At 42.8% G+C, this 24,248-nt stretch overlaps 2 protein-coding genes across 2 annotated transcripts in view; both read right to left on the bottom strand.

Annotated features, from left to right (window-relative positions):
- The window catches only part of LRRK1 (leucine rich repeat kinase 1), a 145,817-nt gene extending 141,048 nt beyond the window's left edge, over nt 1–4,769 (bottom strand). The window contains 1 exon segment of the mRNA XM_029065466.2: nt 4,272–4,769. The gene's annotated coding sequence lies outside the window, so the exon portion shown is untranslated.
- Nucleotides 4,770–13,554: 8,785 nt separating this feature from the next.
- ALDH1A3 (aldehyde dehydrogenase 1 family member A3) overlaps nt 13,555–24,248 on the bottom strand; it is a 43,473-nt gene continuing 32,779 nt past the window's right edge. The window contains exons 10-13 of the mRNA XM_029066066.2: nt 22,576–22,740; nt 18,619–18,776; nt 16,390–16,464; nt 13,555–15,678 (exon numbers count right to left, since the gene is read on the bottom strand). Coding sequence (XP_028921899.1) covers nt 15,606–15,678; nt 16,390–16,464; nt 18,619–18,776; nt 22,576–22,740 — 471 coding nt within the window. The 3' untranslated portion in view covers nt 13,555–15,605. The remainder of the gene's footprint in view (nt 15,679–16,389; nt 16,465–18,618; nt 18,777–22,575; nt 22,741–24,248) is intronic.

Below are 24,248 nucleotides of genomic sequence, written 5' to 3'. Positions count from 1 at the left end.
GTACTAGCTGAAAAACCTAGCACAAACTGTTCCCCTTTTTGCTTTCAGTTTCTGTATGAAAATAATTTTACAAACGTAACATTTTGCCATTAGAGCAGTTCAATTAGAATCATATTTCTGTACCTATCTTATGAAAAATAAGTTAGGAGGTGAAGTAATTTGAGCATTGCTAAATATGTTCTCAAACTGATCTTAGCTTCCTTGTCAACTCCCTCTCACTTAAGGGACACGAAAGTGTAATAAATTTGTAATTTTGATTTTTTTAATGATTGCAATGCACATTGACAGGGCCTTAATGATGCCTTATTTTTGGTTTTCAAATTATATAATTGATTCCATGACCACCTTTCTCTCCCCATCTGCTTTTTCATTAAACTCAAAATAAAGACTTTTTAAAAAGTCTTTATTCTAGCAGCTGTCACCAGCTACATTCACCTGTAAAGATATGTGGAGGACTCTGTATTTTCAATAATTCAATTGACAATTCAAGTTCCACCTGTCCTGAAGCTCAGTTGTCTCCCTCATAAATGGGGGTTTATAGTTGATCTACTTCAAAAGGTTGTGATGAGAGATTTAGCTAATAAAAAGGATTAGAAAGCCCTACAGGATTAATAAAAAGGATTTTAAAATGCTGAAGACATGTGAGCTCCTATCAGTAGATTGCAGAGATTCTAGATTCTCTAGACTGTAAGCTTCTTGTGACTACCAATTCTGCTGTACCATACTCTCCCAAGTGCTCAGTACAGTGTTTGACCACAGTAAGAGCTTCATAAATACCTATGATGATGGGGGATCCTGCATCTTGGACTACCCTTCAATTCCTTCTCTGACAATACCGGTTCCCAAGCTAACCTGATTGAATCTCACTCTCGTCTCTCTTGCCTCTGCTCCATCTCTCAGGCTGTACCTCCAGGATGGAGCTCCTTCCTAACCAAACCCAAGAAGACCACCAAGGCCCTCTCCATTATTCAAAGACCTAAAAAATCTCACCTCCTCCAACAAGCCTTCCCCAATTACTTTCCAATACACCCAGTCATCTTCAGCACTTACAAACTTGTCTATACTCATCTTTGGCAATTTTTGTATGTTTGAGTCAATTATTCTGACTACTCTGTCAATAGTTTTATGTCATTCTACCCCATTGTTAGTATTATGAGCTCCTTAAGGGCAGGGAATGTGGCACTTCTTTGTTTTAAAGAAAAGTTGTATTCTCCCAAGGGTTTAGTGCAGTATTCTGCACATAGTAAGCGCTCATTAAGTATACCATTAATTTATTTTGAAGTTCCCAAGAGCTTTCTATAGTGCACTGTACTCAGTGGACAGTCAATTAATACCACCATTTCTAGTTTATCCATAGAACATGGTAATAATGTGGCTTTCTTCTCTAACTTTTCCTTGAGCAGCAGATAGGGTATTGTATTGAAGCTCGAAATGGTTTCTATCCCATTGGAAGGCCCAAAAGATCTTAGCTGTGGGTACACTTCACAAGTCACAAGCCTCTCCTGACTCCAGTCCATACTTAACTCTGCTGCCGGATCATTTTTCTACAAAAACGTTCTGGACGTGTCACCCCACTCCTCAAAAAACTCGAGTGGTTGTCCACCCACCTCCGCATCAAACAAAAACTCCTCACCACTGGCTTTAAAGCACTCCACCACCTTGCCCCCTCCTACCACAACCCAGCCCACGCATTTTGCTCCTCTAATGGTAACCTTCTCACCATACCTCAATCTCGCCGCCGACGCCTCACCCACATCCTGCCTCTGGCCTGGTATGCTCTCCCTCCTCAAATAAGACAGACAGTGACTCTGCCCCATTCAAAGCCTTATTGAAGGCACTTTTCCTCCAGGAGGCCTTCTCTAAGGGCCCCTTTCCTATTCTCCTACTCCCTTCTGTGTTGCCCTGACTTGCTCCCTCTGTTCTCTCCCCACCCCCCCGCCCACCAGCCCCAAGGCATTTATGTACATATCTGTAATTTTTTTATATTAATGTCTTTCTCCCCTGCTCTAGACTGTAAGCACATTGTGCACAGGGAATGTGTCTGTTTACTGTTGTACTCTGCCAAGGGTTGAGTACAGTGCTCTGCTCAGAGTAAGTGCCCAATAAATATGACTGAATGAATGAAAAGTCTGAAAATAAAGTAGAACTGACCAAGGAGTATAGTACTTAGGATTTCACTTTGTGAACTTTTTCCAGGAGGTACTGAAAGGTAATGAAAATGAAAGCAAAATAGCAGCTGCTGAAGAATTCAGTATTTTCCCAAATTGTGAAAGTGCTGGATCTCCACTACAAAGAAAATTTCTTGAATTCCATTCCTGCTCCTTTTCACCGGCAAAACAGCGGCATTTTAAAAAAAATCGGGTAATAAGAAATGAATTTTACTTTTTAAATCTCATTTTTGAAAGAGAGAAGTCTCAGACCATAATTGATGGGGTCAGTCTTTCGAAGAGTGCTTGGAAAAATCTGCCGGGATATCAAAATGTAGGGTTTTCACTTTCCCTTGAGTCACAGGTCTTATCAGTTCTCTTCACTAAGGCGCAGCAACTACCTAGCAAACCACAGATACTGTGATTTTATTCAGAGCTGAGGTGGAGACTCATTCTTAATCTATAGCACTGTATTAACACCAATGCTGCAAGAGAACAGGAAATGAGGGCCTTTTCTCCCTCTTTACTTTGAATCATAGCCAAAAAGCAGTTATTAGGCCACGATTAATAAACAACCCTGCACAGATGGTGCTATAGGCCGTACAAAACTTTAGAGACAGCCCTGTCAAAAGGAATCTTCTTAGTGCATAGGCAACAGAGAAATACTGCAATCCAAATCCACAGGGGATTTAAATTCAGTCGTGCTGGTGAGATTAATAAGTGACAATCCCCAATCTCCTTTTGGAGCCTCCCATACTACTGATATTATGCCATATCCATCGTGCCCCCTCGCTGCAGTGCTGGGCACCGAACTAGATGCATATGCCCAGCTGGGTAGGGGCACACTCGGCCCTTGTGAGCTGACTGGGCTGCATCGCCAGACTACTTGTTTTGTTTTCTTCTCTTTTGCTATGCTGTCTCCCCCGTTCAGACCGTGAGCCCGTTATTGGGCAGGGATGGTCTCTATCTGTTGCTGAATTGCACATACCAAGCGCTTAGTACAGTGCTCTGCACATAGAAAGCGCTCAATAAATACTACTGGATGAATGAATGCTGCTGTTGCCGGGGAAGGGCGGCTCGCTCAGCGCTGCCCCGGCAGCTGCCGCAGGGAAGGGAGTGAGGGCTTTCAGAGAATGCCACTTTGTGCCACCCGGCCCCTAGGCATCTCTGAGGCAAGGGGGCTGCCACCATCCCAGCTCCACCACTTGTCAGCTGTGAGACTCTGGGCCTGTCACTTCACTGTGCCTCAGTGACCTCATCTGTAAAATGGGGATGAAGACCGTGAGCCCCACGTGGGAAAAACTGACGACCCTCTATGGAAAGAGTCCGGGTTTGGGAGTCAGAAGTCACGGGTTCTAATCCCAGCTCCGCCATTTATCGGCTGTGTGACTTTGGGCAAGTCACTTCACTTCTCTGTGCTGCAGTTCCCTCATCTGTAAAATGGGGATGAAGATCGTGAGCCTCATGGGGGGCAACCTGAGGACCTTGTATCCACCCCAGCGGTTAGAACAGTGCTTTGCACATAGTAAGCGCTTAAATACCACCATTATTATTACCTCAGCGCTTAGAACAGTGCTTTACACATAGCAAGCGCTTGACAAATACCGTTATTATCATCTCAGCGCTTAGAACAGTGCTCAGCACATAGCGAGCGCTTGACAAATACCATTATCATCACCTCAGCGCTTAGAGCAGTGCTCGGCACATAGTGAGTGCTTGACAAATACCATTATCATCTCCTCAGCACTTAGAGCAGTGCTCGGCACATAGCGAGTGCTTGACAAATACCATTATCATCACCTCAGCGCTTAGAGCAGTGCTCGGCACATAGTGAGTGCTTGACAAATACCATTATCATCACCTCAGCGCTTAGAGCAGTGCTCGGCACATAGAGAGCGCTTGACAAATACCATTATTATCATCTCAGCGCTTAGAACAGTGCTCGGCACATAGCGAGCGCTTGACAAATACCATTATCATCATCTCAGCGCTTAGAGCAGTGCTCGGCACATAGCGAGCGCTTGACAAATACCATTATCATCATCTCTGCGCTTAGAGCAGTGCTCGGCACATAGTAAGCGCTTGACAAATACCGTCATCATTATTATCATCATCATCACCCACCTTAGGGGATGGGCAAGAAGGACGCAGGGCGATCGGAGAGGAGGAAGGGCCAAGGTGGCTGGCAGGGCCCGTTGCTGCCTCCTTCCCTGTCCCGCCCTGCCCGCAGGAGGGAGGCTGGGGCAGGAGCGGGGGGCACACCGCTCGGGTGCGGGGCAAGAGGAGGAGGAAGAGAAGGAGGAGGAGCGGTGGGGGGGTGGTTAAGCAGGCCCTACCTGCTGTCGTGGGCGGGGCGAGGAGCGCGGGCGGTGAGCAGGTGGGGTCCCGGGCCGGCTGGACGGGACGGGACCGGGGCGCCCCTAAAGCCCGACACCCCGCCCAGGACCGGACCGGACCGGACCGGGTCGGGCAGGGCAGGATTGGACCGGACAGGTCCGGACCGGGCAGGGCAGGACAGGGCAGAACAGGGCAGGACCGGACCGGCAGGATGGGACCGGGCAGGACCAGACAGGGCAGGGCTGGACCGGGCAGGACCCGTCCGGACAGGGCAGGGCAGGGCAGGACCGGACCGGGCAGGACCGGACAGGGCAGGGCAGGATCGGACAGGGCAGGACCGGGCAGGGCAGGACCGGACCAAGGAGGGCAGGACCGGACCGAGGAGGGCAGGACCGGACCGGGCAGGGCCGGACCGGGGAGGGCAGGGCCGGATCGGATCGGGCAGGGGAGGGGAGGACCGGACCGGGCAGGGGAGGGGAGGATCGGACCGGGCAGGGCAGGGCAGGATCGGACCGGGCAGGGCAGGGCAGGACCGGACCGGGCGGGACGGGCCGGGCCGGGACCGGACCGGACGGCGCTTCCTCAATCCTGCGGCCCGGCCGGGGGAGGAGGCAGGGCGAGGAAGGGGAAGGCGGGACGAGGAGGAGGAGGAGCAGGAAGGCCAGACGGGCGGGCCGGCGGAAGAGAGAAAGAGAAAGGGGTATTTACTGAGCGCTCACTGGGTGGGCAGGGCGCTGTACTCAGCGCCCGGGAGAGGACGATAGAACAGTACACGGACACATTTCCTGCCCACAACGAGCTGACGGTCCGGGGGGGACGGACATTAATCTAAATCGAGGACAGATCTGCGCATAAGTGCTGGGGAGAGAGCGGAGAAAGCGAGAGAGGGAGATGGAAGGAACGGGAGAGCGAGAAAGGGAAGGGGAGAGAAGGAAGGAGAGAGAGGAGGAAGGGGGGAGAAGGGAGAGAGCGAGAGAAGGAGGAGAGAGAAGGAATGAGCGAGACCAAGGGGAGACAAAAGGAAAGAGAGCGAGAGAAAAGGAAGAAGGAATGAGCGAGAGAAGGGAGGAGAGGGGAGGAATGAGCGAGAGAAAAGGAAGGAGAAGGAAGGAGTGAGCGAGAGAAAAGGAAAGAGAAAGAAGGAATGAGCGAGAGAAAGGAGAGAGAAAAGGAAGGAGAGAGAAGGGAGAGAGGAGAGAAGGAATGAGCGAGAGAAAGGAGATGGAAAAGGAAGGAGAGGAGGAGAGAAGGAATGAACGAGAGAAAGGAGAGGGAAAAAGAAGGAGTGAGCGAGAGAAAAGGAAAGAGAAAGTAGGGATGAGCGAGAGAAGGGAGAGAAGGAGAAGGAATGAGTGACAGAAAGGAGAAGGAAGGAGTGAGCGAGACAAAAGGAAAGAGAAAGAAGGAATGAGCGAGAGAAGGGAGAGAGGGAGAGTAGGAGAGAAGGAATGAGCGAGAGAAAGGAGAGAGAAACGGAAGGAGAAAGAAGGAATAAGCGAGAAAAGGAAGGAGAGAGGAGAGGAGGAGAGAAGGAATGAGCGAAAGCAGAGAGAAAAGGAGGGAGAAGGAAAGAGAGAGTAAAGGAGGGGAAAGAAGGGATGAGCGAGAACAGGGAGCGAGGAAAGAGAAGGAATGAGCGAAAGTACAGAAAGGAGAGAGAGAAGGGAGAGCGCGAGAGAAGGAAAGAGCAGGATGGGCGAGAGAGAGAAGAAAGGAGAGAGCGAGAGAGAAAAGGAAGGAGAGAGAATGTAGGAGGGCAGGAGAGAAGAGGAGAAGGAAGTTTGGTGGTATTGTACTCCCCCAAGCGCTTAGTACAGTACTCTTCACATAGTAAGTGCTCAGTAAGTACGACTGATTGAAGGAGGGAGAGAGCAAGTGAGGAAGGAAAAATATATTGGGGATGGGTGGGGGGGACAACCCAGCCGGCACCCTTGGGTCCCCTAATGCTAACCTTCTCCCTACACCTCCAACTCGCCTGTCTCTCCATCGACCTCTCGCCCACGTCCTGCCTCGGGCCTGGAACGCTCTCCCTGCTCATATCCGACAATTGCTCTTCCCCCCCGCTTCAAAGCCTTGTTAAAGGCACATCTCCTCCAAGTGGCCTTCCCCAAGCCCTCTCTTTCTTTCCTTCAACTCCCTCCTACGACACCCCGACTTTCCCCTTTTATTCATCCCAGCCCCGCCGCACCTAGGCCCCACTATCCTTTCTGTCTCACAAGCCCATCACCTTGGCGTTATCCTTTACTCCTCGCTGTCATTCAAACCGCACTAAATCCTGTCGGTCCCACCTTCACGACATCGGTAAAATCCGCCCTCTCCTCACCAAACTGCTACCACTTTAATACCATCGCTCATCCTATCCCGCCTGGATTGTCTCTCTCTATTGCTGAATTGTACTTTCCAAGCGCTTAGTACAGTGCTGTGCATAGAGTAAGTGCTCAATAAATACGATTGATTGAATGAATGATTCCTGCATCAGCCTCCTGTCTCTCCCCACTTCAGTCCATACTTCACTCTGCTGCCTGGATCACTTTTCCCCAAAAACATGTCACCCTGCTCTTCAAGAAACTCCAGGTGTTGCCCATCCACCTCCTCAACAAACCAAAACTCCTGGCCATTGGTTTTAAAGCATTCCTCCAGCTTGCCCCTCCTACCTCACCTAGTTACTCTCCTACTACAACCCAGCCAAACACACTTCCCTCCTCTAGTGCTAAATTTCTCCCTGTGCCTCCATCTCCCCTATTTCATTGCCAATCCCTCGCCATTGGGACGTGCCTGCCTTTGGTCTGGAATGCCCTCCCTCCTCATATCTGACAGTTACTCTCCCCCCTACACACTTCAAAGCTTTATTTAGAGCACATCTCCTCCAAGAAGTCTTCCCTGACTGAGCCTTCTTCTTGTCCCACTCCCTTCTGCCTCTCCCTCACTCACTCCCCTTATCCCCCCTCCCAGCCCTTATGTACATGTCTGTTATTTGTTTATATGAATGTCTTTCTGCCCTTCTAGACTGTAAGCCTGTTAAGGGCAGGTAATGTCTATTGTTATATTGTACTCTCCCAAGCGCTTAGTACAGTCCTCTGCACACAGTAAGCACTTAATAAATATCATCAACAGAAAGAGAGAAGGTTGGAGGGAGATGGAGGGGGTTTTTTGGAGAGAAAAAGTAAGGAAGAGAGAGAAGAGGAGGCAAGCAAGTGCTGATGTGGGGCGTTTGGTGGAGGGAGCAGAAAAGCATGGTTCAGTGGAAAGAGCCTGGGCTTTGGAGTCAGAGGTCATGGGTTCTAATCCCAGCTCCGCCACTTAGCTGTGTGACTTTGGGCCAGTGACTTCACTTCTCTGTGCTTCAGTTCCCTCATCTGTAAAATGGGGATTAAGACTGTGAGCCCCACTTGGGACAACCTGACCACCTTGTATCCCACCCCCCCCAGCGCTTAGAACAGTGCTTTGCACAAAGTAAGCGCTTAACAAATACCACCTTTATCATTATTAGTATTATTATTAAAAAGGCCTGGAGCCCAAGGACCCCCAGGGGAATGAGGAAGTAAGCGGGGAGCACCAATACTTTCTGCAAGAGCTGACATCTCCGGCCTAGAATGAGGAACTTGCGGTGATCCCTGCAAGGGAGACTCCAGCCGGGCTCGCCGTGCACCTCACACCCTCAATAAACATGTCCATCGTTCATCTTTCCCCACACCGCCCTGCAAAAAGGGCCTCTCCGGCCACCAAAATTCATCAGTCACCCACCCACGGCCTCACCTGCGCACAGGTGTTGGCTCAACCGCGGCCCAATCCCCATTGGGGCACAGCTGAAGTAAATACCTAATTACTCTATCGCAATCTGCTGGAGAGAGGAAGGGCTGCTTCGAAAAACAACAAAAACCATCCTCTGAGGAACAACAACAAACATCCAATCAGCCTGTTCTTTTATTTCCTAAAAAGCCCCTCTTTTTGAGACATGTAGGGTGAATAATATTAGTACATTCATTCATTCAATCATATTTATTGAAGGCTTACTGTGTGCAGAGCACTGTACTAAGCGCTTGGAAATTACAACTCAGGAACAGAGGCTCTGTGCCTTAGTTACCTCATCTATAAAATGGGGATTAACTGTGAGCCTGTGGGACAACCCGATTACCCTGTATCTACCCCAGTGCTTGGAACAGTGCTCTGCACACAGTAAGTGCTTAACAAATACATTATTATCCCTACCCAACATCGGCAGTGTTCTGCACATTCTCAAGTGCTCAATAAATACCACGATTGATAGTTATCCGTTAACCACTTATTATGTGCCAGGCACTGCAGTAATTGCTGGAGTAAAAACAAGTTGGGCACAGTTCCTGGCCCATATGGGGCTTACAGTCTATAGAACAGGTATTTCATCCCCATTTCACAGATGAGAAAACTGAGGCATAAAGAAGTTAAGTGTTTTGCCTCAGGTTACATAGCAGGCAAATATTAGAACAGGAATTAGAATCCAGGTCCCTTGACTCCCAGGCCCATACTTTTTCCAATGGGCTTTGCTGCTTTTCTGTGAACAACAAGACTTCACCATGCCGAAATGCATGCCTACCCAATGGTTCCCTTTAACAAGACCCTGGCAGTTTGGTCTAATGGAAAGATCACATATGAGACAACTAGGATTCTCATCACAGCCACTTTATCTGGCGGACCTTGGATCAACCACTTAATTGACATATAATTCTTCTTATTAATGGGGATTATATTTGCCTCTCCCTATCTCATGGAGATGTTGTGAAGGAAAAAAAATTGAAGTCATACATGAAAGCACTTTATTTTATGACAATTTTCACAGCAATAAGATGATTTGAGGAAAATGAGAAGAGGGAAATAATCAGCCATTTTTCAGCATGTCCTCAAAGGTTTATGCTGCAGCGTGGCTCACTGGAAAGAGCGTGGGCTTGGGAGTCAGAGGTCGTGGGTTCAAATCCCGGCTCTGCCACTTGTCAGCTGTGTAACTGTGGGCAAGTCACTTCACTTCTCTGTGCCTCAATTCCCTCATCTGTAAAATGGGGATTAAGACTGTGAGCCTCATGTGGGGCAATCTGATTACCCTGTATCTACCCCAGTGCTTAGAACAGTGCTCTGCACATAGTAAGCGCTTAACAAATACCTTATTATTACTTAGCTAAAGGCAATTTGATAAAAGAATCTACGCCTTGACAATCAATGATCTTTCCTGAGTACTTAGCTGTGTACAGAACATTGTATAAAGTACTTGGAAGGGGACAATATCACAGACTTGGTGAACATTTTCCTTGCCCAAAAGGAGCTTATAGTCTAGAGGAGACAGCTCTGCCACTAACAAGCTGGGTGACCTTGAGCAAGTCACTCTCCTTTCTGGGCCGCAATTTCTTCATTTGTAAAATAAGAGATATGGTAGCTGCTCTCCTTGTCAAAAGAATCTGAATGCTAACCTGTCCAGGATTTGCTGCGTTGGCTTTTGACCCTCTTGTGGGCACCTTGTGCCCAAGAATCAACTCCCTAATTCCACAGATAGAGTGGAGTTTTGGAAAGAGGCTTTCCCAGTCCTAGTAGCAGCATCCATCCCTCGGGGGCAAGCCGAGAGGACAGAACAAGAAGCACGGGGTAGCGGGGAAGGGTCAGTCCAGGGGGTCACTACCCCATTGGATTGGCTGTGAAAAGCAAAGCCATTAGATTTAGCTCCCAAGCCTCTAGGGTGGGGTGGACTGCCATTGCTAGTCTGCCCCATTGCTCTGGAAAGAGACCAAAACTAAAGCCAAGATGTCTGCTTAAGGGTCTTGGAAGAAAGACAATGGACTCAAACATCTGCACCATTTCTCTTGTCTTCGCCAGCCTCTAGAGTGAAGCCAGAAACGTCTTTTGTCTCTGGCATCCAGTGGGAATGATCCTCTTTCCCAAATCTTTCCTCTGGGCTAGGAGAGACTTCGGATGTGAAGACAGTTTGGAGACTCTAGATTATCTTTGGCACCTGGATAATCTCGTGGGATTGTTTGGCCATGATGCTTCTACAGCTCCGAAGAGAAGATAACATGGGCAGACAGCAGCAGAGGATAATCAGTCAATCAGAGGTATTTATTGAGTGCCTACTGATACAGAGCACTGTAATAACCATTTGAGAGAGTACTATATTACAAGAGTTGGCAGACCCATTCTCTGCCCACAGAGCTCACAGTTTCAAGGGATAAGTGCCCTCTTCACCTTCCCCCCTTTCTCCTTTTCTTTATTTGTCCCTGAAAGCCCAATCCCCAAGATCCCACTCTAAATTAATCCTTACACTCAATATGAGAAGTTGACTCCTCTGGACAAGAGAAAGTCAAGGGAAGAGACTATGAGGTCATATTGTGAGGAAAATCAGGATAGGAAGTGGATTGGAGGAGATAGGATTTTGGAAACATTTCCACATCTTCTGCATGTATTTTAAATGCTTGACTAAAATGCCTATTAAAAAACTTGGGAAAAATCTGAGATATTCAGAAAGTCAATATCCAGACAGAGCAATGTTTTTGGGTGGGATGGGGACAGGGATCACCTACTAGATAGTTCTTCCCATTTTTTGTAGCACTGAACGTTTAAAATGACATCCCCCTAATTTGGCAATTATGCGAAGCATTTATGCCTCTGAAATTCTCAAAATGTGATACAACCTAAGAGAACAGGAGAGCCGGAACTTGGCAGACGCCACACCTTCAAGCAAAGCCTTGGGACATGGGCCCCCATTGCATCGAAAGCACCCTGGACACAACATCAGAGTCTCAGCAAGTACTTTTGCTGATACAAAACCCTACACATATGGACCACAGCATGTGAATACTTATTTACTGATGACAAATTGTTATTTAAGGCAAAATGAATAAAGAGTGAGATATCGTATTACCCAATTTAACCCAACTTTTACCCTCAATCACTGACTTTTTAAATTAGGTTTAAACCCCCTTCAAAAAGGGACGAATTTAAAACAAAGTCAAGTTCTTATTACTTTTATACCCCCAATATTTTTTTTACAAGTCTTCCTACTTCTGCTATAATCTAGTTGATTTCCCCATATAAATGTGCTACACCAATTTTTACTTGCCATTATCACTGATAGAACTCTCAAGTATTTTGGAAGGCTTGGCCATTTAAAAATGAAGCATACTTTTATTTTAAATGAATTTCTCTTGGTTAACTGATATATATGGTTATTTTGGCTTTATCTCTTGAGTGTACTTTCATTCTTGTTGCTCCAATATTGAGCCCTCACCATAAAATCAAGATTTGGATGTTAAGTTCTGGACTGAAGTTGGAGCCTGTTAAGTAAAATTAGTTTATCATTGCTATCTACCTCCAAGAGGTAACAGTCATTTATGTCATTTGCTGAATACCAGAAACAACAGGAAAGAAAAGCTAAAGTAAAATGTGAAATTTGAATGATTTTGACCCGCATTTTTTTAAAAAAAGCAAAACACCTATGACCCAATAATTTCCTAAGTGATTTCTTTTTAAAAAATACAAACTCTAGGTTTAATGGAGTGAATTATAATGGAGTGAATTGGTGCTCTTGTCTTCCCCTTCTTTCATATCTCTTTGGCAATTACTTAGTTGATTTGCACTTAACTTGAATCAACAATGTATATCTTAGCAACCCTTTAATGAGAAAACCTCTAGTAATGTAAAGGGGGTGGGGTTTGGAGGAATGAAAAGAGTTATCCCGGCTTTGCCACTTGTCAGCTGTGTGATTGTGGGCAAGTCATTTAAGTTCTCTGTGCCTCAGTTCTCTCATCTGTAAAATGGGGATTAAGACTGTGAGCCTCACGTGGGACAACCTGATTACACTGTATCTACCCCAGCGCTTCGAACAGTGCTCTGCACATGGTAAGGGCTTAACGAATACCAACATTATTATTATTTATCTATTTTGTAGAAGCCAAACGAACACAATTCCACTTCATGTATTACTGACAATGACAAACTCTTATCCGCTTCTTTAAAATTCCTCAAAATTACATTGCATGCCACCTAGTGACTTTACACAGAAATGCATACCCGATCATGTATTTTCAAGTCTTTCTATAAAAAGTGGTATATAGGTTTAAAATTGGATGTGGGGAGAATCTGCAGTCATCTTGGAGTTGAGCTTAATGAGAATAAATTTTCGATGGAATCTCACAGAACAAAAGATAAATTTAGTTCATCAACGAATTTAAGCCCAAGGAAGGAGAGATCAGATGATCCTCCAGTTTGTCAAGTCACAGAATCATCAGGTTGTATCCGCACTGATGTTAGAAAATAGCAACTCAAGAGGTATGTTTGGCCAAGAATACCTTTTCCCACATAAGGAAAATACCATATGCAAGTCAGTCTTTAGTATTCAATACCCTATTCCCTCCCTCTGCTCTACCCCCTTCCCCTTCCTATAGCACTTGTGTATATTTGTACATATTCATTACTCTATTTTATTAATGATGTGTATATATCTATGATTCTATTTATCTATTTTGATGGTGTTGATGCCTTTCTACTTGTTTTATTTTGTTTTGTTTCTCTTCCCCTTCTAGACGGTGAGCCCGCTGTTGGGCGGGAATTGTCTCAATCTGTTGCCGAATTGTACTTTCCAAACCTTTAGTACAGTGCTCTGTACACAGTAACTGCTCAATAAATACAGTTGAATGAATGAATGAATAAGCATGTTAGGAGGGGGTTTTTTGGTACCTGAGAAAAGAGGTTTGTCAAAATATTGAAAGATGAACTGCATTTGCTAATTTAAAACTATTCATGAGACTATGTCCATCTGCAAGTGCTACTCCAAAGCAAATTATAGCTACTCATCCTTATTTCTTATCTTGTCCTCAGACTTTCAGATTAAAAATGATTTTACATTAGAAAAATGAGACTGAAAAGAACAAAATCAAGACAAATGTAATAGATCTTAGTTTTATAACTGATGACCTATTCTAATAAAATTCATCAAACATGAGCAATTTTCCATGTAGTACCAGAACTATTTTATCTCTAGATGATTGAGTGGCCTTGACTTTTAGGCTAAACCAGTATAGATGCAACCCCTAAATGAATAAGAACCAAAAGATTTCTGCATTTTCTGAATTTATTAGGTTTTTGAGAGTTGTCACATTGTTTATCTTATTCTGAAGAGGAATCAGAATTCATAGACTTCTTTATAGTTGTTTAAACATACCACAAAAAGATAAACCTTTTATAAATTGAAAACCTATTACATTGATGCCCTTCTAAATATGTACAAGAGATCTTTAAACATACCATTTCCATGTAATTGCTATAAAAAAATAGGTTATGTTAACTGTATACTAATTCATAAATATTTAAACAAATTAAGTAGCATTTCATATGAAAAGCATTACTGTGCAATGAAAGAATAGGAACCCTCTAAGGGATTATTTTATAGTTAGTGTCTAAAGTCATTTGAGATAAAATTTAGAATCTTCAGTGTGTAAAAAAAAAAAATCAAACCCTGATTTATAAAGTACCAAGAGAATACACAAGTCTAATTGATAGGAAAAGATGAATTTATATTGCATACTTCCTATAAAAGTTATTCTACCTCATGATTTTTATACATGATTTTCCTTAAAAAAGGAAGCCTAATTTTACGATTTTTCGCCCATCAAAATTTCCACCCAAAGCACCATTTTATAAATCTAGAAATTACTATTTAGGCAGTAATGAAATTTTGAATCTAGAGAATATAAACTTTTTTAACGTTTACGTACTTTTTAAAATTTGGACTCATTTTCTAAAATAGAACTGATCCAATGGTGATGAATAAACTAATGAATAAAACTGCAAACTCATGAATAAAATTGGGAGTGGAGAAGTTCTATCTTCACAGTCTGGGTAGTGAAGGTCAATGAGGCTCTCAATTGATTATGTGCTTCATTTCCTAACTGATCAGCAAAAAAAAAATGGAACTCTGAAGACACTTGGTCAATAAAAACTTCATTAGTCTATTACACTATTATGGTATTACTAACTTAATAGCATTCCTAATGGGGAAAAAGTATATATAAAGAGTGATCACATACATTGCTGGCTTTTTGCAGCTCTGCACAGATTTGCAGATGTATAAAACAATCTTATTTAAGTGGTTTGTGATTCAGAGCTCTTATTATCCTAGGGACAGTTCTACTGTTGTCATAAGAGTAACATGAAAACCTCAGATTAGTTCAAAACGCCTTACTTAAGCTGTGAGACTTAACAGGATAAAAATGGAACCATTATGGTGAGTGCAGTGCAAAAATTCTCTTTCAGAAAGTGCCTTGGTAAAGACATACATGATATATAGCGAGCTCTTGGGGGTTTGAGTTAGTGGTATTTAAACGGTTATGTTAATTTTTAACCAAGTCTAAAGGGAAATATATTTGCAGATATAAGCTGTTACCTGAACTTTGTCTGCCAAAAGCTATAATAGCTCTTTCAGGTAGTAATAGGTTTATACCCCTTCCATGAAGGAAATTATAAAATCAATTAGGAACTGATAAATTCCACCAATTTTAGAGAGCTAAGGCTAATAGTCACTGGTGTTATTCTCCTTGACTATCCTCTATTCAGCCCTTCATTACTGAATAGCCAAGTCTAATTTTGCTTTACAACATCAGGGTTCTAATTTCAAATGAGATAAAAGTCAGAGATTTCAGGAAGACTGATCTTTGGGATGGTGTTCCTTGAGTGGTCATCCAGTTGTCCAAAAAGTGGGGAAACACTTCCAGGACTAGGGGAAATTTGTTCTCCAAAATTCTAAAGGAAAGTGGTACAGCAAAGTGCTATTTAAGCAATGGCCAACCTTATATATATCATTTATTTTCTTTTAAAACACCCTGAGCAGCTTTCTCACCATCCCCAGTGACACGGTCTAAAAGGGGGGGGAAATAAAGGAAAGCTTGATTACTGATTATAATTTGTGGTATTGGATGACCACACCTTTGCTTAATAAGAGAGACACCAATAAACTTTCAAACTCAAGTAAGATTGAGTTTCTACAAGAAATAAGGTTTCTTGGAGACAAATAGTGCTATTTTCCTTTTTCTACAGAAATTCACACATATCCCCCAGGTTATATACCACATTCAGAATGTCAGATGATTTTAGAAAAGTATCTTGCCCTCAAAGGTTCTTCTCAGAAAGTTTAATGGTGACTGTTTTCACTTCGGTATATTCTGCCAGGGCATATTCACCACTGCAATAATAGAACAAGAAAAACATTTTTATCTGTTGACTTAGAGTGACTAATGTCAAAATCACGAACTTCAACTATCACAGCCGAAATATTCAAGGAGTGCTGATTTTGCATTAACTTAATTTGAATTAATGATAAACTAAATAGCTCATATTGGCCTTTCAAGTGGTTATATATTCACTTCCTTAGCCAGCCCATAATCAAAGAATAATTACATTAGGTTGGTGGTTGAAGGATTCATTCAACACTACTTTTTAAATTCCCATTCCATGCCTAAAGGATTACCTTCTTTTCATCAGTTTATCTTTATGAGAAGAAAAAACCCCGCCTTTTCCAGTGAGACACACTCTTCTGGAAGCTCTAAATGGAACGAGAAGGGGCTTGAAGAAAAATGTGGCCTAGTCCTGGTAGCGTTAACTGACCCTTTGTAAAATGGGGCGGGGATGGCAGAGTTAAGCTTAAAATTTCCAATTAAAAATCCCCTCTGGAGATGTAAAATCTTCAGATGCTGCTATTCTAGAAATGCACAACATTTTCCTTTGGTTGTCATTAGTGTGCTACACAGTATGTAATAGGACTCTTACAGTGAATGTTTTGCACTTTAAAAAGCTCCATTGATTCCTTAATAATAATAATTTTTAAAATCTCATTTTTCTGAGACTTTTCACTTATGGAGATCGCATTGAGTCCTACAGGGAAAGCAAGACTTACAGTTCTCGGCCATTTCCTGACATTTTAAAGCCCCCAAATGGAGCTTGGGCATAGATGGCATTGTAGCAGTTGATCCTGTAATTAAGACCAATAAAGTTACCCAACTGAGGCAGACATTCAGTTCATTATATTTTTGCTACTGGTAGTAAATCTTATTTATTAGGAAAACAAGTTAGAAGAAAAGAAGTCACTAGATTTTTATATGTTTGGATGTCAGATTTCCCTCCTCATTCTCCCCAAGCCTGTAGGCCTTTACAACCTTCTCCACCCCAGTTCTATGAGTTAAAATTAAAATTAGCATCTAGTGACACCTAGGGCTTTAGAGGGGTTGGGAAAGGATTACAACACTGGATTTTCCTTTTCTACCCTTATCCCCTGAGGGTTTATCACCCAGCTCCCTGTTTGTTTCTTTGCCTACCAGTACAAGGAACCATATAATAATAATAATAATAATGAGAATAATAATTCTGTTATTTTTTTAAGTGTTTCTATGTCTCAAGTACTATTCTAAGCACTGGGGTAGATACAAGGTAATTAGGTTGGAGACTATCCATGTTATACATGGGGTTCAGACTCTTAATCCCCATTGTACAGATGAGGTAACGGAGGCACAGAGAGGTGAAGTGACTTTCCCAAGGTCACACAGCAGGCAAGTGGCAGAGCCGGGATTGGAACCCAAGTCCTTCTGACTCCTGGACCCATGTTCTATCCACTGAACCAAGCTGCTTCCCTATGCCACCATTTACCTACACGGAACAATTATTTTCAAAGTGGTTTGGTGGAAAGAGCATGGGTTTGGGAATCAGAGGTCGTGGGTTCTAAACCCTGCTCTGCCACTTATCAGGTGTGTGACTTTGCGCAAGTCACTTAACTTCTCTGTGCCTCAGTTATCTCATCTGGAAAATGGGGATGAAGACTGTGAGCCTCACGTGGGACAACCTGATTACCCTGTATTTCCCCCAGTGCTTAGAACAATGTTTGGCACAAAGTAAGCACTTATCAAATACCATTATTATTATTATTATTACTATTTTCACTTTTTATCACAGTAAATTATTAATTTAATGCCCCTAGGGCAATCCAATATATTTTCTTAATAAGAATGTTGTGAGGCTACTAAAATCAGAAACAGGACAGATTTCATGCAAAATTTTCACTGTATACAAATTCCCATATTCCAAAGTACTTCAAATTCCATAAAAAATGGAAAAGAAACAAACAGAGAAAAGTGGCAAGGAGCAAGGAGGGGGGATTGTAAAAGTCATGTTAAGAGACTTAGCGGGAGAGTGAGGTAAAAGAGGGGCAGTAACCAAAGAGACAATAGAGCCCAGTGATATTACAATCAGCGCTCCAGTGGGCACTATGTCGGACATAGGATTGGAAAGTATGAAGTTCAGAGTGGATTTACCAACTGAAGAAAACTCAGGCAGCTTCCTACTCTCAGAAGGGATCCCTCATGTTATCAAGTAGTCCCACTGCTCTTAAGGGCTTTCCCTCAACCAAGCAGCAGTTGGGGGAGAGAGGGAATCTACTAAGGCCATCTCAACAGTCCCCACCCTCTTCCCCCATGTCAAAGCAGTTTGGAGGAGGGAAGTGTGTGAAGAGGCAGGAGAGTCTGCCATAGAGAGTGTGCAGAAGGCTCTCCAGACTTCCAGTACTGAAATCTGGCCCTGATGACAAGTGCTTAGTACAGTGCTCTGCACACAATACGTGCTCAATAAATGCAACCGATGGATTGATAACATAGTTGGTCTGATGTACTACCTGTCTATTATCTGGAGGCCATTATTGCTGTTGATGGAAGGAGAGGTATTCTAGTGGTTATTACTCTAAAGCCCACCAAATCCCTCAAAACATTTCTTAGCAAAGCCCTCCTCCTGAAAATTCACATCCTCCATAAGGGATTCCAAGACTAATTTTAATCTCCCCAAAAAACCATATCAACCTATTGGGTGCCTTAGCGCACTGGTTTATATACAGTACTTTTTTTTTCTCATTTATTCATCTCTTCATATCTTGGCCATTACCAGTTAAATATAGGCTTGTTTTCTCTCCTGCTCCCTCTAGTTTTTACCTATTTATTGCCCCACAGAAGATCTAGTATGTGTTTTGTTTTTACTGTATTCTCTCAATTGCTTGGTATAATGCTGTGCATACAATAGATGCTCAATAAACACTACTGATGATAAAAGGTCTCTCCCTACCTCACAACAAAAAAAGCCCACTCACCAGACTGTCCCAGATTCCAATGCAGATGCCAACTTCAATGCTTTGTCAAGATTTTTTGTGAATACAGCTGCTGTGAGTCCATACTCAATGTTATTGGCTCGTTTTATAACTTCTTCCATACTTTTGAATTTCAGGATTGGTTGGACGGGTCCAAAGATCTATGATATTTTTAGAACCCCCCCCCAAATAAAACAGAGAAAGTCTTCTTGAGCTCTTAAGTTTTCAGAAATGATATACAAACATATAAGGATATTCACTGAGTCAGGGGAGAAAGGAGGAGGAGTTCAGTGAGTCCTCAGTACTTTGCGATCCAGGTAACTTTTGAGAGGAAATGAAATGAAATTAAAAAGACTGGGCTCTGAAACATCTAGTAAATCTTTAATTTTAAAAAAACAATCACTGGTTATGTTTATTTGATTATCAGTCCATCATAGCATTCTGGTATGGAAGTCCCTAGAAGAACCACAATAGCCCAGTACATAATTACTGAGAATGAGTTATGGGGTCTCCTTCCCATCTTTTTGAAATGGCAGTGAAGATAATAATAATAATGATTATGGTACTTGTTAAGGACTTACTATGTGCTAAGCACTGTTCTAAGCACTGGGGCAGATACAAGTTAACCAGGTTGGACACAGTTGGTATTTGTTAAGCACTTACTATGTGCCAAGCACTGTTCTAAGCGCTGGGGTAGACACAGGGGAGTCAGGTTGTCCCACGTGGGGCTCACAGTCTTAATCCCCATTTTACAGATGAGGGAACTGAGGCACCGAGAAGTTAAGTGACTTGCCCAAAGTCACACAGCTGGCAAGTGGCAGAGCCGGGGTTCGAACCCATGACCTCTGACTCCAAAGCCCGTGCTCTTTCCAGTGAGCCACGCTACTTCTCGTCCTATCCCACATGGAGCTCACACTCTTAATCCCCATTTTACAGATGAGATAACTGAGGCACACAGAAAAGTGACTTGCCCAAGGCAGCAGGCATGTGGCAGATCTGGGATTAGAAACCAGGTCCTTCTGACTCCCCGCCTGTGCTCTATTCACTAACTCTGAATATGGCCTCGTCTTTATGGATCACCATATTTTCCACATTTTCACCAATTCCCAAATTTCTTAGTAATTAAACACACTGGGACATATTTGTGCTAAACCATAACATTAGCAAATTTGTAAGGAGGACAGTGAAAAAAAGTAGTCATAAATATGAAGCTGAGAATTGAAGATAATTTAAGGAGGAACTCTGATATTGGAGTTCACATCCAGCCTTATTTTTAGATCCAGTTGTATGCCCAGCTGACTAAATACTTTCCCAGGTCCCTTAGAAACTGCGTGTCACAGTACATTCTAAAAAGGAGAGTTTTATGCCATCAGTGTACAGTAAGTACCCCATAAAAAATTCCAGGACAAACCCTATAAAATATCATTGCCAGAAGTCTTTTGGCAGTCATTTATTCTCATGTTTTTCAGTGGATACTTAAGAGCACCATTCTAGAGTCTAATCTTCTGGGACCAGATTCTCATCCAATATAATGTTGTGAAAATTGTTAGGGGTTTGAAAAGCTGGTTTATGGTAACCAGTTTCCATCTTCCATGGAATTGAACCCAAAAGGCAAAGAAAACATTTTCAACTTCAAGGGGTCTCCTTGCAACTTAATCATTTCAAACGCTAGCCTTAGCTTAGTACAGCACTTAGGAGAGTGCTCTGTACATAGCAAACGCTTCATAAATATCACTGATGATGACTGCCAACAAGAAGAGCATCCATAAGGATTTTTCTCCCCCAGTAGACTCTAAGGTTGTTATGGGCAGTGAACGTTTGCTAATTCTGTTGTACTCTCCCAAGTGCTTAATTCAGTGCTCTGCACATAGTAAGCGCTCAATAAATACAATTGATTGATTGATGCTTTCTCTGTATAATTTTTATAGAAGTTTGGTTTTAAGACAATGAATGAATGTTGGTTTTGGGTGCTCAAATTCAGAGTTCTTGATAAAATCCAGGACAGCAATGGGACAATACAACTTGCTGTCAAAAGCACTTTCAACATGTCAATACCTTGGAAATTCCCAGGACTTAATTATTGTCTAATTATAGGGCTTATGCTTAACAACTGGTTTTGTTTGTTGAATGTGCTAATTTGGGGGCAACATTTTCAGTGACATTTACATTGCAACAGTTTAGCAAAGCCCAAAAACTGAAGCTTCAGGTTTTTTTTTTGGAGGGGGGAATGTATTTGGGGTGGGTGGAAGTAGTGACATTAGAAAAACAAAATTGGAATCTTTTGAAATATTGGATTTTTTTAGGTCTTCCTCTTAGACATCCAATTCTGGTTATTCCAATTTCTTTTCCTGTTATCTTCACAAAAGTAAAACTCTCATCTAACTCAGAGGCACGAATGCTATAAATGTAGGATAGGAATGTGAAAACTATGTAAGAAGTCATTCAGATCTTCCAAAAGACAAAGCTTAAAATTTAGATTTCCTCTACAAACACATTTGTAAAAGCAACAAAAACAACCAATTGGTACGTGGTAAAAGGGAAAGCAATACTTCAATTCCTCTTTCCCAATTTCCCTTTCCTCTTCCCCCTAATGAAATAGATTCTGACTAGATCTGCACAAGGCAGACTTCCTAGCAGGTTGATAAATATTTATCCAAACTATTCCTTTCTTAAGAGCATTAAGTTTATTTGGCTTTTTATCTTCAGTGACACGATGAGGAATGTCTTCCAGTACTTTTGATGCACTTCAAAACCAGAATGGCCCAGTGGAAAGAGCACAGGTCTGGGAGCCAGAGGACACAGGTTCATTCATTTAATTGTATTTACTGAACGCTTACTGAGTGCAGAGCACTGTACAAAGAGCTCGGGAGAGTACGATACAACGAAAAACAGACACATTCCCTGCCCACAGTGAGTTTACAGTCTAAACCCAGTTGGGTTACTTTTCTGCTGTCTGACCTTGAGCAAGTCACTAAACTTCTCTTTTCCTCAGTTGTCTCATTTGTAACATGGGGATTAAATCCTAATCCCCCCTACCTAAACTGTAAACCCCATGTGGGACAGGGACAGTGTCCAACCTGATTATAATGTAAGCACCCCAGCACTTACTACAGTGCTTGGCACAGTGTTTAGGCAGTAGTATAATTATTGTTATTTCCACTTGGATGAACTGACAGAAAAATTTTTCTTGTTCAAAGAGAGTGCAGTCTGTCCTTCCATATTAGCCCACAATCCACCTGACAACCATTATCCAGGGGTGGTGATCACCCCCAAAAGCCTACCTCACCAGGGCTTTGAAGACTATCCTGCAGCCACACAGACTGGCAGCAGGGGAGGGAGAAAGCCTGAAACACAGCCTGACAAGCAAGGTTTCTGGTGTGGTTATAGAGAGATGTATTACTAAAGACATGAATCATGGAGCCAAGCTTGGCTTGCTTAGAGTTCAGGGATGGCTTCAGATTTATAGGCACTTAAGGCAACGAAAAATTTACTGCTCCCTCCTGTTCCATAGGAGATCATTATATAAATCTTGTGTGAAATTTGACTTAAAAAAAATTCCAAAAAACCAGGCTTGCCCCAGGGTTATTAGTCCTTACTTGATCTGCCCAATATTGCAGAGACATCAACAATGCTGTGTGAAATACTATGGGAAGCTTTAGAGCCCTGACATCGTTAACTCCAGTCTGATGTTTTACTTTCTTATGGGGAAAGTAGATCTTTCCCACAGAGAAATGGATTCAGCACCCAGGTGGCTTGCCTGTCACTAGTGCTCGGTAGACCAATGCAAGTGCTGTTTCAAAGTCGATTTGGGGGGAAGAGAGGGTACCCTGAAGGGAAAAGGTAGAAACCTTTGCCTGACCCCCAGGACTGGTCTCCAGAGTCGAGTCCCAGACCATAGAAGATGCTGCTGAGGACACCAAGATAATCTTACTCCTTAGAATTAACTTTTGTGGTACTTACCTCTTCTCTGGCAATTCTCATGTTATCGGTAACATCAGAAAACACAGTGGGCTTTATGAACAGCCCCCTGTCTTCTATAGCCGAGCCACCACATTCCAGCTTTGCCCCTTCTTTCTTTCCGCTTTCAATCAGTTCCAGGATTTTATCAAACTGCTTCTGATCAATCTACCAAAACACGAGAGGAAATGTGATAGAGTCTGTTGACGTCAAGCATCTCTACAGTATTTTCATTTGTAAAAGCCCCATTTTGACCCACTACTGGTTGGCTGTCACAACCTTTCTGCCAAGTTTGATACTGCAGTCTCAATATTCTATAGAGTGGAGAAAAGAAAAAAAAATGATTAAAAGACTTAGTAAAGTGTTCTGCACATAGTAAGTGCTCAATTAATACTACTGACTGATCAGAAAACAGGTCTTATGAGAAAAGGTTAGAGGAACATGCAGGTGGTTACTCTAGAGAAAGGGCTAAGAAATAATAAAGGTGTGTGAATTAACTAATTCTCTACATTTGGAGGAAACAAGAAAAATAAAAGGAACAAGAGGTCACTGACTTAAAACTGTAGCAGGAAGGATTTTACTTGGCATTTTCAAGAACTTCTTGCCAGTCAGGATTATAAACAACATCAGGTTACAGAGGTTTAGTTACAGTATTAAGTGCTTACCAAATGCCAAGCACAATACTAAGTGCTGGGGTAAGTACAAGATAATCAGTTAATTTGTCTCTCTCTCACACAGGGTTCATAATTTGAGAAGCAAGGAGAGCAGACCCTCATTTTTTTAGATGAGGAAACCTAGAGAGCTCAAGAGACATGCCCAAGTTCATACAGCAGGTCCCTAGCAGAATTAGGTTTCTTGAATCCCAGCTTTCTTCTTTTTCCACTAGGCCTTCAGCCTCCATTAGAAGAGATTAGGATAGCTAACCCAGGAGAAATTTAAGGAGAGCATAGACAATCACTGATCTCTATTAGTTCATCATTCACCTATCTGAAGACAGAAGACTGGACTAGATGTCCTTGAAGTGTCTTCCAGATGAAGGATTCTATAAAGTATCAAGTTTATTACTTAGTGTCATCCAACATGTCAGTGGCACACAGGAATCAGGTCTTAAAAGTTCCTCCCTTCAAGGTCCTCACAATTTCCCTGAGGAAATTCTGAAAAGATCTTCTCTAATTTTACAGTGTATGTCAGAGATTACACTGAAGTGAAATGAAGTACAGAGGAAATTTGTTGGAAAATTTCCTTGATCACTGGCAGTCAAAAATTTAGATCCAAACACTGTTTTCCTCAATTGCAGGATTTAAAAAAAAAAATTGTTTTGGGTTTTTGTTTTTTTTGGCATGTTCTACACTTCACTTGCCTATGCAGCCCCAAATTTTGTCACTGTAATTCATCTTTGGCAGTCTGGCAAGTTTTTGACATACAATGGCCTATCAATATTCTCAATTTCAGTAGCAAGAGAGTATATGGTACAAAGGTTGGGGACAGGTGATGAAAAACTTCATCAGAGTTGACCCACAATGGGTCCCTTCTATAATACGTTTAAACTGTTTCCCTTCTTCGATCTCATTCCGTCTTCTCTGTATGGTCATTGTTTATATTGAAGGAGATGCCACTGATGGTGAACTTCGCCTATCAGTGTACGTGTAGCTGAAAAGGCCAATGCAGGACCAACT

This window comes from Ornithorhynchus anatinus, chromosome 5, assembly GCF_004115215.2.
Source record: "Ornithorhynchus anatinus isolate Pmale09 chromosome 5, mOrnAna1.pri.v4, whole genome shotgun sequence".
Lineage (NCBI taxonomy): Eukaryota > Metazoa > Chordata > Mammalia > Monotremata > Ornithorhynchidae > Ornithorhynchus > Ornithorhynchus anatinus.
This window is presented reverse-complemented; position numbering and strand designations above follow the sequence as displayed.